Source organism: Gigantopelta aegis, chromosome 2 (assembly GCF_016097555.1).
Source record: "Gigantopelta aegis isolate Gae_Host chromosome 2, Gae_host_genome, whole genome shotgun sequence".
Lineage (NCBI taxonomy): Eukaryota > Metazoa > Mollusca > Gastropoda > Neomphalida > Peltospiridae > Gigantopelta > Gigantopelta aegis.
In genome coordinates, this window is record NC_054700.1 from 5,088,680 (window position 1) to 5,108,728 (window position 20,049).

General features: G+C 37.2%; 1 protein-coding gene across 1 annotated transcript in view; it reads left to right on the top strand.

The window, feature by feature from the left end:
- Positions 1-18,191, top strand: part of LOC121380313 (partitioning defective 3 homolog) — a 28,086-nt gene extending 9,895 nt beyond the window's left edge. The window contains exons 2-3 of the mRNA XM_041509116.1: positions 7,258-7,355; positions 16,852-18,191. Of these exons, the coding sequence (XP_041365050.1) occupies positions 7,323-7,355; positions 16,852-18,030 (1,212 nt within the window). The 5' untranslated portion in view covers positions 7,258-7,322 and the 3' untranslated portion in view covers positions 18,031-18,191. The remainder of the gene's footprint in view (positions 1-7,257; positions 7,356-16,851) is intronic.
- The last annotated feature ends 1,858 nt before the right edge of the window (positions 18,192-20,049 follow it).

Consider the following 20,049-nt stretch of genomic DNA (forward strand, 5'->3'; position numbering starts at 1 on the left):
GGTAAACACCAACTAGCCATAGTTTAAAATGCGCTGAGGTGTTGTTAGTTTATTGTTAGGAATAGCCTGGTAAACACCAACTAGCCATAGTTTAAAATGTGCTGAGGTGTCGTTAAATAAATTTTCCTTTTTATTCCCTATTTGGAGGAACAATTTACAATAGTGGTGTCATGGTACATCTACCTCATGATACAATACGTATTGTAATACATAACCTGTGATACGATATGCATCATGATACCCGATTCACAGTGTTTTTCTTGTAAAACAAGAAGATGGAGCTTGGGTGAAATGATTTAAAAATAAGAAAAGTGAAACAGTTAAATGTGGAAACATTACATCATAGAGATATTGACTTAAGCAGGTACATACATGTAGTCTCTATCAACTTCACTGTTTTTCCTTAAAAAAACTAACTTGTCAATAAATGCAACTCAGTATGAATTTGTGTTGGTAAATTGAAAGGAACATTAAAATATGAATACAGTAGCAAGGGTATCATGTATTGTATCGTCACCAGTAGTATCCTGATGTATTGTGATGCACCAAATATTCAAGAGAGATTCAAGTTTACACTCTTCCCCCACCCCAAGCGTTTGGAGCTGGATGTTTCTATAAATGAAAAGTAACAACATAGTTTTATGGGGGCTGGATGTTACTACAAATCACACAGTGGCAACATATGTTTATGGCAATGGATGTTTCTACAATTCATACAAATAAACCATATCTTTATGGAATACTGGCTGTTTCTACAAATTACATGGTGACAACATTCTTTTATGGTACTGGATGTTATTACAAATCATGCAGTGACAACTTACTTTTATTGGGCTAGATGTTTCTACAAATTGCACAGTAACAACATACCTTTATGGACTTGGATGTTTTTACAAATCGCACAGTGACAACATACCTTTATGGGGATAGATATTACTACAAATCACACAGTGACAACATATGTTTATGGCAAAGGATATTCCTACAATTCATACAAATAAAACATCTTTATGGGATACTGGCTGTTTCTACAAATCACACGGTGACAACTTTCCTTTATTGGGCTAGATGTTTCTACAAATAGCACAGTGACAAGATACCTTTATAGGGTATTGTATGTTTTTACCAATCAAACAGTGACAACATACCTTTATGTTGTATTGTATATTTGTACAGATTATACAGTGAAAACATACATTTAATGGGCTGTAGTATCATGATAGATCAATGCTTCAATGTATCAAGATACCCCTAATATCCAAAAGAGATTGAAGTATATTCTTTTCTCCCACCCCAAGCTTTTTTGAACTGGATGTTTTTACAAATCACACAGTGACAACATACCTTTATTAGTGTAGATGTTTCGACAAATCACACAGTGACAACATACCTTTATTGGTGTAGATGTTTTACAAATCACACAGTGACAACATACCTTTATGGGAATAGATGTTTCTACAAATCACACAGTGTCAACGTACCTTTATGATTCTCTATGTTGACATTCATAAGGAATGTGTGGCTAGATAAACACGTATTAATAAGCTACTGATATGATTGGTGAGAGGGGATCTGGTAGACTGTCCATTTTGTGCGACAGACAGGTAATCTGTATCGTTGTCCGACTCACGCGGGCTGTAAATATTTCTTACGTTAGTCAGAGGCTTGTGAAGTGGAGCTCATCTTTAGGTGGGCTGCCAAGATGATGATCACATGATATCTTCAGTGTGACGTGCAGTGACAGTGTAGAAACCTCTCTGTAGATGGGGTTGTTTTTCGGGTTTATTCAACTGTGTACAGACCTATTGTGTGTATGTGTCAAGAAACATTATGAAGTTTGTTTGAGATGCGTGCATGTATTTAAACTTTCTATTTTGTGAAACCTTTCTAAAGTAGAGTGTATATGATGGGTTTTTTAATTATGTGTGTATGTCTATCCATGCATGATCTGGCTGTCTCCATCCATTTATTTTTCCATATATTCATTCATCCATCCATCCATCCATCCATCCATCCATCCAACCATTCATCCTTCCATCCATCCACCCATCCATCCATCCATCTATCCATCCATCCATCCATCCATCCATCCATCCATCCTATCATATCTCTTCTTCTCCATTCATCCATCCATCCATCCATCCATCCATCCATCCATCCATCTCTCCATCTCTCCTCCCATCCATCCATCCATCCATCAATCCATCTATCGATCCAGCCAGCCAGCTATCCATCCATCCATCTCATCATCTCTCCTTTCCTCCATCCATCCATCCATCCATCCATCCTTCCATCCATCCATCCATCCATCCATCCATCCATCCATCCATCCATCCATCCACCTGTCTGTCTATCTCAGGCAAAGAGTTTGCCTACCTGCCTGTCTGTCTGTCTGTCTATCTATCTACCAACCTACTTACCTACTAAACCTACCTACCTACTTACCAGCCTGCCATAAACCTATGTACCTCCCTGCCTTTCTATCTGCCTGCCTACTTACATATATGCCTACCCACCCACCTACTTGCTTTCCTCCTCAAGAATCTAATTACAATGTTATTGTATGTAAATGTAGCAGGTTTCATCTGAAGACCATGTCTTCGAATTATTAAATGTTTCAAATCATATATCCGATAATTAATCAATGTGCTTTAGTGGTGTCAAAACAAACTTTACTTTGATTGTATCTGGAAAACCTGAAATGAATCTATCTATTGAGGGGGCTTGATCCTATGACCTATCACACCTCAAACGACCTCGCTACTATATCCCCTTGAATGGCATCTCTGACCCTTAAAAGGAAACTAATGGTATAGGAATGACATTAAACAATAGAGCTTTTTGGTATCTAACATATGAAGTGATCTTGGCGCTTACAATGTAGATCACCGTCAGTGCAGGGACGGGATATAGCCCAGTGGTAAATCACTCATCTGATACGTGCTTGGTCTAGGATCGATCCCCGTCGGTGGACCCATTGGACTATTTCTCATTCCAGCCAGTGCCCCATGACTGGTATATCAAAGGCTGTGGTATGTGCTGTCCTGTCTGTGGGGAAAGTGCATATAAAAGATTCCTTGCTGCATCAGGAAAAATGTAGCAGTTTCCTCTGATGACTACATGACATCCAATCGCTGAGGATTAATTAATCAGTATGCTCTAGTGGTGTCATTAAACAAAACATTCAGTCATTTCATTTCAACTTATTTCCGTGCTTATATCTAATTAAGGTTCAAGCATGCTGTCCTGGACACACACCTCAGCTATCTGGGTCATCTGTCCAGGACAGTGGGTTAGTGAGAGAGAAGAGGGTGTAGTGGCCTTACACCTACCCATTGAGCCCTTAAGAACTCACTCTGGGTGGGAGCCGGTACCGGGCTGCGAACCCTGTACCTACCAGCCTGTAGTCCAATGGCTTAACCACTACGCCACCGAGGCCGGTCACAAAACGTTCAGTGCATAACTTAATTGATCTTAGTGCTAAGATCGCTTCATGGAATGGGCCACTGCTCTACATAGGCTACTCCAAGGGATCTTATACACCAATCTCACCCCCATTATGGACACGCAGCCTTTGATTTGTGGGGAGCTGGTTTGAATAGGGGTGGGGGTCAAAACATAGGTTGATATGTAAGTGATCTAGGTTCAATTCCTGTCAGTAGTCTACATCCCACCCACGAGCTCACCCAGAATGTGAGAGTTGATATCATTATTGATCTGCATGGTTTATTTCCCATTCCAGCCCTGTTCTATCGTATTTATCCAGTCCCGGCAATAACGGAACCAAATTGAGACATTTACCCACCTGACATTTGAACTATGCCTCTGACCTTCTTGTACATAAACCAACCTGACCTTTTGTCAACTGTTTGGCCAGCGTTGCATTCCAGACTGTAATTTTACTCAAACAACACATAATTACAAACTTTCTGATGATACAAGATTTACTTCGATGTCATTTGTCAGATGTCGTTAAAAAAGTGAATTTTAAAAAACAACATTTTTGATAAAAATTAATCCAGTGCATGCATGATGTTATTATGTCAACTGGGATGTCATTACTTAAAAATGTGACATAAAAAGGATGTTAGAAATTCAAGGATCTTTTGGACTAAATAAGTTTTGTTGTTTGTAAATACAGTGAAACCTCTCAAGACCGGACACTCTGCTAACCGGAATTCCCTCAAAACAGGACCCTCTGTAAACTGGAATTCCCTCATAACCGGACGTTTCACAGAGTCCCTTTTTAAAAACAAAGACAGAACTTAACCTCTCTATAAACTGGATCCCTCTTAAAATCAGACATTTGTCTTGGTCCCAGGGTGTCCGGTTTAAAGGGGTTTCAGTGTATAAGAATTTTTTTTTTTTAATGGTTGATGTGTAAAAGTAACAAATTTAGTATAAAATCACTTTGTTATATGACACAATTTTATACAATTTGTGAATGTTATATATTGACAATTTCACAATGTTTTAAATTTTATTTGAAACTCAAAAAAAGAGGGTTTTTTAAAGACTCATTGGGATGAACTTGTTTTTAAATTTGCATACCCTAGTTTCAACCCATGTAAAGTAACCCTAAGTTTGGTTAATCTGCAAACCCTGTAACACATTTGGGTGAATCTTCAATAAAGTTAAAGAAGAGTCTGTGTCATTGAAACATTGAAATATCCTTAAAAACAGACCAGAGCTCATGTGTGTTTTTAAAAATATGAAAAATGCATTTCATGATATTAGAAACGACAGGATGACCAGAAACACTTCGGATGTACGGAAATGAATAATCTAAACAATAAAAACTTAAGTAATGTCTCGTTTTAATAATCAAAATCAGGTTTAATAGTGAAAAGTATATGGTAGTTTTTAAAAGCTAGGTTCTGTCACTTTAATAGTGAAAAGTACGTTGTAGTGTTTAAAAACTAATCTGTCATTTTAATAGTGAAAAGTACGTTGTAGTGTTTAAAAACTAATCTGTCACTTTAATAGTGAAAAGTACGTGGTAGTGTTTAAAAACTAATCTGTCATTTTAATAGTGAAAAGTACGTGGTAGTGTTTAAAAACTAATCTGTCAGTTTAATAGTGAAAAGTACGTGGTAGTGTTTAAAAACTAATGTGTCACTTTAATAGTGAAAATACGTGGTAGTGTTTAAAAACTAATCTGTCACTTTAATAGTGAAAAGTACGTGGTAGTGTTTAAAAACTAATCTGTCACTTTAATAGTGAAAAGTACGTGGTAGTGTTTAAAAACTAATCTGTCAGTTTAATAGTGAAAAGTACGTGGTAGTGTTTAAAAACTAATCTGTCACTTTAATAGTGAAAAGTACGTGGTAGTGTTTAAAAACTAATTTGTCAGTTTAATAGTGAAAAGTACGTGGTAGTGTTTAAAAACTAATGTGTCACTTTAATAGTGAAAATACGTGGTAGTGTTTAAAAACTAATCTGTCACTTTAATAGTGAAAAGTACGTGGTAGTCTTTAAAAACTAATCTGTCACTTTAATAACCACAAATACAGAATAAAATTAAGCAGTTTTTTGTTTGTTTGATTTGCAAAATCTTTCAAGAAAACCTACTAGACATAACCTGAAACAAAATATGATGCGAGTTGGTAGTCAGGAGGCAGAATCCCGAAGGTGCATTAATCAGAGTGACCCTAAACATTTTTGTTAGAAGCTATGGAGTTGTGTGACACTACAGGTACCACTAACACAATACAATTAAACTGTTTGACCCTACACTGACAATTAGATCAGATGGTTTTACGTGCACATTCAAAACAAGCTGTTGTAGTGCACGCCTGTCATGGGCACAGGTGTCGGCCTCGGCTGGCTCCTCCGTCCATGACAGGAACATTGGCAGTAAAAACAAATTCCAGAAAACCATGTACTGAACTGCCGCAAGAAACACTCCTTATTTCAATATATTTATCCAGTATGGTGATTAGCCGGTATTTGTATGCAAATTTTGCCTTGGAGGTAAACTTGTCAGTTATAATTACATTGATATAATCAGTAGATTGATAAATCTGAGTTACCTTTCCTGGATTATGCATATGTAAGTAAAGGAGTTGGATTTTAGTTTGAATTCATTATTATCAAAACAAAATGCTTTTTATAAAGACTGTTAAAAAAAGGTTCACAGCAATGTACAATTTGTTTTAATCATGTTAATAATTTTTTTATATTGATATGTATCAGCTATTCATCCATCCATCCATCCATCCATCCATCCATCCATCCATCCATCCATCCATCTCTTATTCATCCATCCTTCCAACTATATGTCTGTCCATCCATCCATCCATTTATCCATCCATACATCCACCCATTCATACATCGTTGATCTATCCATCCATCCATCCATCCATCCATCCATCCATCCATCCATCCATCCATCCATCCACCCACCCACCCTTCCATCCATCCATCCATCCATCCATCCATCCATCCATCCATCCATTCATCCATTCACTCACTCACTCATTTATTCAAACCTGCAGATACCTACTCACTCATCCGTGATATTTTTTTTCTAAACATACCTAGCAGTGGGGAGTATAAAAGTACTGAAATAAATATGTCTGCTGAGGTCACATTGAAACTTAAAAACTATTCAAAGTTATTCTTTATTTGATAGTTATTAATAAAAAGCAATGGCCTTCCATCTCTGTTCAATAAAAGTGCATTCATGCTGAAAGTGTTACTTGACGTTCCATTTGCATCCTGTTGCTAGCAGTTAGGTATGTGTAAAGTGGATCACATTTATTATGGTAAAAGTCGCCACATAAATACTGGCTAGGTCATGTCGGTATTTTGAAACAGTTCTGTTAAATTGGAACAAAAAACTACAAATCTGTTTTATTACATTCATTTTTATAGGGACAGTACAATAAAGTGTTTGTTATACTTTCAATATAATTTCTTTTCCTGTTTTGTAGGATTGAAAAATGTAATGTGTTTTATATAATTTTCTTTTCTATTTTCCAGGATTAAGAAATATAATACTTTAAATATAATTTTCTTTCCTATTTTCAAGGATTAAGAAATATAATATTTTCAATATATATAATATATGTTTTTTCTTCTATTTTCTAGGATTGAAAAATGTAATGCATGTACTTTCATTATAATTTTCTTTCCTATTTTCCAGGAAAAAGATATGTAATATTTTTAATATATATATATTTTTTTAATTAATTGTTTTTTTTCCAATAACAAGAAAAGTATTATTTTTAATGTAATGTAATTTCTATTTTCCAGGATTAAGAAATGAAACCAGTCAGCATGATGTTACTGTGGTAAAAGTGGGAGTAAAGACATTCAACATGGCTGAAGCAGCAAAACCCAAAACAATGGAGGTAGATGAACATTTTGCTTTGTACTGTAAGGAACCGGATGTAGTTCAGTGGTATAGTGCTCGCCTGAGGGACTAAGAGTCACTGTTATCAATTGTCTTCAATGAACTTGGGTTTTCCCATTCCAACCAGTGTCCAATGATTGATACATCAAAGATGTTGTCTGTACTGCATGGATACTGTCCTGTCTGAGGAAAAGTTCATATAAAAGATCCCTTGCTGCTTTTCCAATAGGAATAGCCCATGTGGAAACAGTAGGTTTGAACCACCTCAGTGGACAAATGTTCTCTGATTTTTTGTTTCATCCAACCAGTGCCCCATGACTGGTATATCAATGGCCGTGGTATATACATCACACAGACAGGATAGTAAATACCATGGGCTTTGATATACCAGTCGTGGTGCACTGGCTGGAACGAAAAATAGCCCATTGGACCCACTAACGGGGATCGATCCTAGACCGACCATGCATCAAGTGCACGCTTTACCACTGGGCTACGTCCTGCCTCTAAGACTCTAAAAGAAAGGAAAGAAATGCTTTATTTAACGACACACTCAATACCTTATTTTATATGCACCACCCCCGTAGACAGGATAGCACATACCATGTCCTTTAATATACCAGTCGTGGTGCACTGGCTGGAACGAGAAATAACCCAATGGACCCACCAACAGGGATTGATCATAAAGTGACCATGCATCCAGCATTTTACCACTGGGCTATGTCCCATCATAAAGTGACCATGGCATCAAGTGAGCATTTTACCACTGGGCTATGTCCCACCTCAAAGACTGGGGTATGTCCCACCCAAAGGACTCTAAAAAAGAGTCACCTTAGAAAATATTTCAGTGAGACTTAAAATCATGGTCATACAAATTGTATTCGTGTCATAGTACTAGAGATTCAAGTGTAGAACTCTAAAGTTTTATAAGCAGAGTATCTGGTTTTCCATTTCTGTAAGCAAATCTGTCAAAATAAATGTTAAAATGTTCTGGGGTTCCATTAAACAAACACAGTTCCTTTAGAAAATATTTCAGTGAGTACATATGTTGTGCAAGCATAAAAACCATTTTCCTGTTCCTTTGTGTATGTGTAGCCAAATTAACAATCATATAAAACACTATTTTAGCCAAATGTCACAGTTCCTACATTAGCACGTGTATGTGAATTAACAATCATATAAAACACTATTTTAGCTAAATGTCACAGTTCCTACATTAGCACGTGTATGTCAGTTACCTTTGGCTGTAAAACACAATTTCCAGTTCCTTCTTTCCTGCTGAAAACCATTATGTATATCAAAATAGCTTTCTTAAAAGTACTTTAATGCAGAAAATACCACTTGACATTTTACATAATTGAATGTATCCTGTTAACTTTATATAACATGTACCGGTTTAATGTATTCTAGTCCGATTTAGAATATAAATGCTGACTAGAGATCTTTTTATACAGCCAGCCATTTGGGTTAATGCATGTAGTTTCTATAATGGAATTCTATCTAGTATTTCATTATTGAAAGAAAGAAAGGCATGTTTTATTTAACGACACACTCAACACATTTTATTTACAGTTATATGGCGTCAGACATATGGTTAAGGACCACACAGATATTGAGATAGGAAACCCGCTTTCGCCACTTCATGGGCTTGCTCTTTCTGATTAGCAGCAAGGGATCTTTTATATGCACCATCCCACAGACAGGGTAGTACATACTACAGCCTTTGATATACCAGTCGTGGTGCACTGGCTAGAACGAGAAATATTTCATTATTGAAACATGTCAATGATATTTATTCAACTGTAAGATTCAGAAATGAGGGAAAGATATAGGGTTGATTTTTTAATTTTCTATGGTTTTTAAAAATATTAATACAATTTTATTCAAATTCACATAAAAATAGTATCCTTAACTCTGCATTGAGTTTAAACAAACATTATTGATGATACCTCCAACCCCTCCCCCCCCCAAAAACCCCCCCCCCAACAACAACAAAAAACAAATCTTTTACTGTACGAAATCCTACAGCAAACCAGTGTTATAATATAGTCTTATGAAATACGGTTTGAACAGTTTGTATTGTGGAATGTCAAATGAAATATGTAGGTAATTATGAATTCAAAAATATATTTTGTATGATAAGATGTGGAATCCCCCCCCCCCCCCCACACACACACCAAAAAACAAGGAAAAAAAAACCCTGTAACAATTCAAGTTTTAAACTAAATTTTAGACAAAAATCCCAAAAGAAAATAATACCTTTAAACTAGATTTTAAAATTTAGTATTTTGATATGTCAAATGAAATTTGTAACCAATTATGCACCCAAAAATAAATTCTTCATTGTTATAAATGTCACAAAAATTACTTTTTCAATCATGAAGCTGCGCTTTAGACAAAAATGCCAAACAGTGTTGTTTAAGATGACCAGGTATGTTTAAATGAGGCACTTAGCGATTTACTGATCACAGACATGCGGCTATCTCAATGAGCTTATGGGCTGTGTGCACGGTGTCCGTGGTCCGAATAACGATGTTGATCTTTAAAAGGACGTGGCTCGAATAATTTACTCAGATGATGACGCACAGAGATTTCTCAGGTAAATCAAACACGGAATTGGTCGAGTTTCCCTATGACTCGGTTACCTACATACGACGCCATGTACTTGAACTTTGTGTGTGTGATGTGATGTCCTTACGGTTAGGTTCAATGTGTTATGTCCTTGATTGGAGTTCAAAGGAATATGAAGTTAAAAAGTTAAAAGTTTGTTTTCGTTGATGTGTATTTTTGTGCTGGGGTGTCATTAAACATTAATTAATCCATTAATTATGTAATTAAATAATTAAATTAATTCATTAATTCATTTATTCATTCATTCATATATTGTTTAACAAAAGCACATTGATATATCGATCATCGGCTACTGATGTCAAACATTTGGTAATTCTGACATATACAGTCTTCAGGAAATGAAGGAAATGTTTTGTCAGACAAACTTATGCTGGCACATGATGGAGACAAAAAGTCATGATGCTCTGAGTCATGTGTGACATTTTGTCTCACAACATTTATCAGATAAACATAAGCTAGCTGATAAAATCATCTTCAGGTATTCCCAGAATGTTTATCGGAAATCACATGACAGCATTTGATAACACTTAGTGAAACAGCACTCAGATTTAAGTGTTAGAGAAAGTGAAACCTACAACACCCCAGCATCAACATTTAACATTTAGGAAACAGGAAAACATCAACTGTCACAAACATGATCCAGTGAGAGAAAGGAAGCCAGTTACTACCACACATGTTATTCTTTTTTGAATAAACTTCACAAAGGTTTTTATAATGTCCTCTTCTACAAATGGACAATAAACCCTGCAGTTTTGATCTACTATCTGCTAGGATCGATCCCCGTCGGTGGACCCATTGGGCTATTTCTTGTTATAGCCAGTGCTCCACAACTGGTGTAACAAAGGCTGTGGTATGTACTATCCTGTCTGTGAGATGGTGCATATAAAAGATCCCTTGCTGCTAATTGAAAAGAGTAGCCCACGAAGTGGCGACATTGGGTTTCTTCTCTCTATATCTATGTGGTCCTTAACCATATGTCTGACACCATATAACCATAAATAAAATGTGTTGAGTGCCTCGCAAAATAAAACATTTCCTTCCTTCATCTACTATCTGAGAATCTTGTTCCAGCCAGTGCACCACAACTGACATACTAAAAGCTGTGGTATGTGCTATCCTGTTTGTGGGATGGTGCATTTAAAAGATCCCTTGCTCCTAATGGAAAAATGTAGCAGGTTTCCTCTCCAGGACTATATGTCAAAATTACCAAATGTTTGACATCCAATAGCCAATGTTAAAGAAAATTAACTTTTAACTTTTACTATCAGAAAATTATTTGAAACCATTGTTCGAGTGGGCAGTCTAGCATTGAGTTCTATTCCAATTAAACACAACTGTTAGCAACCTTTACTCCTTTTTGAAACATTTTTTTTGACAGTTTTTGCCTTGCAAAAATGTAACTTTGGTCATAAAATGTGTTAGTGTGTTATAAACATAAACTCCTTTTAAAACTTCCTGGTGTCATGCTTTTGATAGCCAAACATCTCATACAGTTTATTCAGTTTAGATGCAAACTTTCACCAAACATTCCCATTACTCATGGCAGAGATATATAGATATATATATATATATATATATATATATATATATATATATATATATATATATATATATATATATAGAGAGAGAGAGAGAGAGAGAGAGAGAGAGAGAGAGAGAGAGAGAGAGAGAGAGAGAGAGAGAGAGAGAGAGAGAGAGAGAGAGAGAGAGAGAGAGAGAGAGAGAGAGAGAGTGTGAGTGAGCGAGCGAGCGAGCGTGCGCGCGTGCGCGTGCGAGCGTGCGAGAAACTCACATACATGTATCTAATAACTGAAAATCTGTGTGACCCATTTATCGGTTACGCAAAAATAAATCCAAGTAACCCCTTTCCTTTTTTTGAAACCAGTTACATATCCAAGTAAATAGTGCTCAAAATTTTGCTTGAACAAAAAATAGGTTATGCAAAATTAGATTTGCGTGAGGAACGCATGAACGAAAGGAATGTTCTTGCACTTTTCTGAGGCCTGATTTATAGAGACAAAAAGACATCATGGATCTTTGTGTTTTCCCAAGGCCTTCGATATACCAACAAGGAAATACTACCTGGGATGGGAAGGAAGGAAAGAAATTTTTTATTTAACGACACACTCAACACATTTAACTACGGTTATATGGCATCGGACATGTGGTTAAGGACCACACAGATATTGAGAGAGCAAACCCAGTCGCCACTTCATGGGCTACTCTTTTCGATTAGTAGTAAGGGATCTTTTATATACACCATCCCACAGACAGGATAGTACATACTGCGGCCTTTGTTACACCAGTTGTGGAGCACTGGCTGATACGAGAAATAGCCCAATGGGCCCACCGACAGCAATCGATCCTAGATTAATCGTGCATCAGGCGAAGCTGTACCACTGAGCTACGTCCGCCCCCACCTGGGATAGGTGACCATTAATTGATGTTGACTCATTCAGCATCCCATGCATGCACCTAATGAACTGAAAGGGAAAGTAACAAATACATTTTAAAATTTCAGAAAGAAAAAAAGAATCTTGTAGCACATGTATAAATGTACCAAATACCTGAAACTGTAGTCCGTCCCTACATTCTATTAAAATGTTTTTTGTAAATAATTTCAGTTTGATTTGACGTAAGAAGAAAAGTAAAAGTGTTGTGGCAATAACAAAAAAAACCCCAACTATTGTTGTGTGCAATTTACAAATCAATCAACTCAGAAATAAATAACTTGTAGTAAATTTCATAGTATGAAAAATGCATTCCCTGTGGGATGGACTATAGACACTGTTTGTGGATAGCAGGAAATTGGTTGACAAATGACAAGAGACCATGTTTTCTGTGTAACCTGATATGAACAGAATGGAACTGGTGTCTGTGTGATTAAACTATTTGTTGTCATAGTGACAAAACTGTCAGCCAGTATGTCTTGTCACTTTTATATGTTATGTATTTAGAACAAACAGAAACCACTGATGTTTTCCTGTGTAACAATCACCGATAATGGATGACCAGATTATAGCTCTGGTGACATTTTAAAATACAGCTATATGGTATCTACTATATGGTTATCACCACATGTTTTCAAAAGAAAGGAAGAGAGGAAAACTGCTTCTGCCATATACAATACTCCTAATGAATAAAGCAGCAAGGGGTCTTTTATATGCATACAGACAGGACAGTACATGCCATAGTTTTAATGTATCAGTACTAGTATTAGTAACGTTGGGATGAGGGAAATTTAAGTCCATTAACTGTTATTGATCGTGTAACCTACAGCACCTCAAGCGAGCACTCTAACATTAAGCTACACCCGGCCCCTCTAATGGGGAGCCCGGCCTCGGTGGCGTCGTGGTTAGGCCATCGGTCTACAGGCTGGTAGGTACTGGGTTCGGATCCCAGTCGAGGCATGGGTTTTTAATCCAGATACTGACTCCAAACCCTGAGTGAGTGCTCCGCAAGGCTCAATGGGTAGGTGTAAACCACTTGCACCGACCAGTGATCCATAACTGGTTCAACAAAGGTCATGGTTTGTGCTATCCTGCCTGTGGGAAGAGCAAATAAAATATCCCATGCTGCCTGTCATAAAAGAGTAGCCTTTGTGGCAACAGCGGGTTTCCTCTAAAAACAGTGTCAGAATGACCATATGTTTGACGTCCAATAGCTGATGATAAGATAAAAATCAATGTGCTCTAGTGGCATCCTTAAATAAAACAAACTTTACTCTTTTTTATCTAATGGGGACGTAACAATAAGTTTGTTTTTGTTTTTTAACGACACCACTAGAGCACATTGATTTGCTAATCATCAGCTATTGGATGTGAAACATTTGTTAATTATGACATATAATCTTAGAGATAAAACATGCTTAATTTTTCCATTAGTAGCAAGTGATCTATTATAAGCACTATCCCACAGACAGAATAGCACATACCACAGCCTTTGATATACCAGTCGTGGTGCACTGGCTCGAGCGAGAAATAGCCCACTGACGGAGATTGATCCCATACCGACCGTGCATCAAGTGAGTGTTTTATCACTGGGCAAGATCCCGTCCTGTGATAGTAAAATCAGCGATGTCTCATAATGAAGAGTATTTGTCAGGAAATCACAATTCCTGGTCGTAAACACAGTTACATTTGGATAATGCGTCTCCCTCTCTGCAGGTTATTTAATCTTGTTTGTAAAAGCATTGCGTATAGATTAATTTTATTTGCAGATGATGGCTGTTCTTTAATCTTGTTTATAACAGCACTGCCTGTACATGACTTTTTCAATAATTTCCAAATGATTGCAGCTATTTTATTTTGTTTGTAAAAACATTGCATATGTTTTCTTCTTCTTTTCTTGTTTTGTTTGTGGATGCGTAGTTATGTTGTGTGCAAGAGTGTTGCCAAATGGTGATGTATTCATTCAGGTATACTTTAAATACAGTGAAACGTGCTTAAAGGAACAGACCCTAGTTTTTAAACACTACTGCATATTTTTCACTATTAGAGCCGTTTATGATCACTGAAATCAAATATTACTAATATTTTATTCTTTAGATTATCCATTTCCGTACAACCAAAGTGTTTCTGGTCATCCTGGTGTTTGTAGTACCAAAAATTGCATTGTCCATATTTTTTAAAAAGCATGTGCATCTGAGAAGTAGTGGTTTATTGATTCCTGTATTTACAAGGTGTTTGTCGTCCTAATGCTTGCAGTTGCCCAGACTAGATTTTACCTCCCAATAATTTTGTACGTATGAAAAATTATATATCACGAATTAAAGTAAAAACTGAGTGATACAAACATTAGTATACGACCGGAAACACATTTGATATACAGACACTGGTATTCTAACCAAGAAAATGTATTTAGTATGAAATAGTAGTCGCCAACAAGGCTCTGTTATCACAAACATCTTACAATGGCTGCAAATTGTCCCTTTAAGGCTCTGTTATCGCAAACATCTTACAATGGATGCAAACTCAGGACAGTCCCTTTAATAAATAGAGTTCTGCGTCTGCATCAAATCAGGTGGCTGCTAAACACAGGTTTTACTATATACAGACATGACGCCACCATCTGTCACAAAATGATAAAGATTTACTCATGTGATTATACCTGCATAAAAACAATCAATAGTCATGGCCCAGTACAGACGGCCCTCCATGGATAACACAACACACCACACAACACAGCTCTAGCTTCTGTATCACTGACAGGTGAGCCACTAACTTAATTAGGCTCCATCAGTTTAAATACTTAATGAGCACCGGAATTCCAATCAGCGTTACGCAGTCCTTGGTCATGTGTTTGTTTAATGTCAACGGTTTTTCATATGCGAATAACACCTGTGTCGTATCAGGTGGGGTTTTTTCTCTGCTAAGTATATACATATATATATATATCTATACAGTGTAGAGGTAAGTTTCTGTTTGTATTTTTTATATTAGTTCCTGTATCAGGTATAGTTTTGTTATTGAAATATTCAGAATCATCTTGTTTTGTTTTTCAATCAATTAATGCATCCTTACTGTCCTGGACCCAGTTTTGTGAAGTGATCTTAGCGCTAAGATCACCTTAGACATATAACTCATAAATCCACTTAAAGCAATCTTAGTGCTATGATCACTGTAGACATATAACTCATAAATCCACTTAAAGCAATCTTAGCGCTATGATCACCTTAGACATATAACTCATAAATCCACTTAAAGCAATCTTAGCGCTATGATCACCTTAGACATATAACTCATAAATCCATTTAAAGCAGTCTTAGTGCTATGATCACCTTAGACATATAACTCATAAATCCACTTAAAGCAATCTTAGCGCTAAGATCACCTTAGACATATAACTGATAAATGCATTTAAGGTGATCTTAATGCTAAAATTGCTTTGTAAAACGGGGCCCTGTATTGATCTAGATAATATACAAATGCAATTGTTTGTATTGTTATTACATTTCCCCCTTTTCTGTCTCTCTTTTGAATTCCATCTCATTGTTTTCTGATCTGGCAGTTTCTCCTATCTTTCAACTTCTTTTATATATGCAAAACATAATACCAACTAAATCTTTAATAAGCCAGTGTTTTTTTGCCACATGCAATACTATATGATTTTTTGTTAGATATAATTCTTACGAAACAAGTAACTTCCCAGATTAGTACATTTCACTTCATTTCAGCTTATTTTCGTGCTTATATCCATTAAGGTTCAAGCACACTGTCCTGGGCACACACCTCAGCTATCTGGACTGTGTGTCCAGGACAGTATGTTAGTGGTTAGTGGTTAGTCAGAGAGAAGACAGTGCTTTGGTCCCATTAAATCGTTAAAACTCAATTAATCTGGGTGGGAGCCAGTACTGGGCTATGAACCTAGTACCTACCAGCCTTATGACCGATGGTTTAACCACGACACCACCGAGGTCAGTGTTGGTACAGTTTAAACAAGAGTAAGGTCAGATACCATGAGATGTTCACAAATTTCGTAAAAATTACATCTAGTGAAAACGAGTGTGCTATTTTATTTATTACTCACTTTCAAATAATGTCAAATCTGATACCTACTTCCAACATAACTAAACAAAGGAATCTTTTATATCATCTTTACTGGAGACAGAAGAGCATTCTGGTATATCATACATGTATATGTTCGGTAAAATGATGGGGACACGTGTAAGGCTCTGTATACTACTTTTTCTATATAGGTGTGTACACGGTAATTCTGGATTGTGAGTATTTCACAGTTAATGTGAAAGATAATGGATTTATATTTGTGCTGAGTTTGTAATGGTCACATTTTGTAACAGATGTATTGGTGAATGTTTTACCAAGTCATTCATTTTGCAATAAGTATTTATTTTGTTCTTGTTGTAGGAGCTCCAAGATGATGCCAAATTGAGGCCATTATTAATACATGAAGAAGAAAGGGCAGATAACTCTACACCACAGATATCTGTAGCTGATTCGAACTCCTCCAAAACTCCTCAATCACTGCAAGTACATGCTCAACAGGCAGGCAAGATGGATTCTGACACCGACTTTTCAGACTTTGAGTGCAATACGTTTGCAAAACGAGTGTTACACTCACCGCGTATTGGGATGAAAAAAGACCCCCCCTCCCACATCTTCGGCCTGACATCATCAAACCAGAGCACCTCTGAACCCTGGGAACAGGAATCTAGGAAGCAGAATCATTCCATGAACCTGGGTCTTGAGCCCAACTCCCATATGGACAGTGAACATATTTCTGCCCATTTCATTTCGAAAAGTCAACCGCAACACTCTAAAATGTCGGAGACATCGAGTTACGACAGCAATACCGACACAGACTCTGCGTCTGACACCTCTTCCTCTCCACTGAGATCAGGACTCATTGGTACGTATGGGAAACTTGCAGCAGACGGCAAGACAAGTCTGTCTGAAACATACTCCGACGGATCGGTTGATGAGCTGGTCTTAAGCCGACTTCCAGGAGAAAATCTTGGACTCGTGTTCGCGGTGGAGGGAGGCAGACTCAGCAGGGAGCCCATCAGTTCAGTCTTTGTCAAAGAGGTCGACGAAAATGGCGTCGCTTTCCGGAAAGGGATTCGGGTCGGGGACAAGATTCTGGAAATCAATGGCATCATCCTGAACCGGCTGTCGCACGATGAATGTGTCTCCGTGATTCAGGAGATGCCGCTGCAGATTCTCCTCCACATCAAGAGAGTCAGACAGCAGAAGAAGCTGACCTTCAAACAGAAGCTCCAGGCTCGGGAGAAGAAGTTTAACGCCCAGTGGGAGATCATGGGCAAGGAATTTGAAAAGTCTGAGTATCTTGCAGATAGTAGTATTGACAAAAGACCCAACTCTAATGGAGTAAATACTAGCATGGTGTTCAGTTCGGATGGTGATGATTCAGATTTCGAGGAGGGATTTACAGTTCATGAAGTTCATCTTCAGAAGTCGTCCAGTGAGAGTTTGGGGCTCAGTGTGGTTCCCAGCTATGGTGCTACTAGAAACCTCTATCAGGTAACCAGTTACATTTCAAGTAGCCATGTAGTTCTCAGTGTTTAGTAAGGCATTATCAAATAAATGTAACATGTTCTGAACCACAAGTATTTTATTCATTAGGGTTTTCAGCAGATACAGAATTATCAGGTAACAGTTTGCTTATTTTTAATTACTTTCGTGCATTAGGTTTTTCAACGGGGATGGTCATAAGCTTATGAGACATGGGGCCGGGGGAGTGCAACTGCCCCCCTAGGGCTGGAGCAAAACCTCAAATTTGGGCAAATATCATACAGTTATTTGGGCAAAATGTGCTAACCTGAGATCTTTTTACCATGCATTTCCATCATTCTACCCTCAAAATTAGCTGTAATCCATGTAAAAGTGCATAGAGATTCGTTTGCAACCCTATATAGCTGTTTGGTAGTAATACTAATATGAATAAATGTTGTTATCCAGATTCGGACATTTTCATTTAATTTGGGCAAGAGCCAGCCTACCCCCCCCCCCCCCCCCCCCCCTACAAATATGGGAGCCCATATGCCTATGGGTACAGTACAGGGTGTAATAGAGAAAAACTGGGTAAACATTAACACATTTGAAAGCATTTTGTGCATCAGGTTTTTGAACAATATGATCAAGTAAAATTAATCCAGATTATTTTTGTACACCAAGCTATTTCAACAGTCGTTGGGGTGAGAAGTAGCCCAGTGGTAAAGTGCTCGCTTGATGTGCAGTCGTTTTGGGATCGATCCCTGTCAGTGGGCCCATTGGGCTATTTCTCACTCCAGCCAGTGCACCACAACTGGTATATCAAAGGCTGTGGTATGTGCTGTCATGTCTGGAATGGTGCATATAAATGATCCCTTGCTGCTAATCGAAAAGAGTTAGACCATGAAGAGGTGACAGCAGGTTTCCTCCCTCAATATCTGTGTGGTCCTTAACAATATGTCCGACGCCATATAACTGTAACTAAAATGTGTTGAGTGCATTGTTAAATAAACCATTTCCTTCCTTCCTTTTTTCGACAGTCGTAATATAGTGAGTACTGTCTATAATACATTCTGCACTGTTTTATTTAATGTGTTTTTACTAAGGGACAAAAACAGTTGCATACAAGACAATCCTCAATAATTAAAAGTACTTTTAACTGCTGTGAGAATTTAAGGAAAATTAATGTTATAAAACAAATGTAAATTAAACTGCTTATCAAATGGGTAATTATTGTATAAAAACACTTGGAAAATATTAAAAAATTTCTGATGTGGTTTGAACTATACTGGTCTAAATAAATTTTAAAAAAGAAAGAAACAAAAGTTGAATTAAACATGTGACTAAAACAATTTAATCAATGGACAAATTTACACTGATCTGATTAGTTTGTTTTGTTTAACGACACCATTAGAGCACATGTCAAACATATGGTCATTTTGACACAATCATAGAGAGGAAACCCGCTACATTTTCCCATTAGTATCAAGGGATCTTTTATATACACCATTTCACAGACAGGATAGCACATACCACGGCCTTTGATATACCAGTCATGGTACACTGGCTGTAACAAGAAATAGCCCAATGGGCTCACCAACGGGGATTGATCCCAGACTGACCGTGCATCAAGCAAGCGCTCTATGTCCCATCCCCGATGAATAGTGGTCAAAATACTTCAGTTCCGACTAGTTTTTATTAGTCAGTATCACTACAAATCAGGAAATATTTTTACCTGCCATTCCAACAAGACTGACAATTATTTTTGCATTTATACTTTATGAACTTGTTTGGTCTAGTAGGTTTTGATTCGGTCCATCAAAATTTGTAGGTTCCTGGACCGAATGACCAGCAGGAATGTCAGCCAATTTCGACCCCTGCTGAATAATGATTCATGCATGTGATCAATACCATCTGTTAAACACATAGGTCATGAATTTTTCATTCTTATGCTTCGTGTTTAACCAAAATGGTGGAACACTTGGTTGCTAAACAGCTCTAGTGTTATTGGTTCAAGTCCTGCCAGTAGAAGCAGATTTTGTTTTTTCAAAATGTTTATCCATTTTACATAATTTTTCATAAGTGCAGTTATTT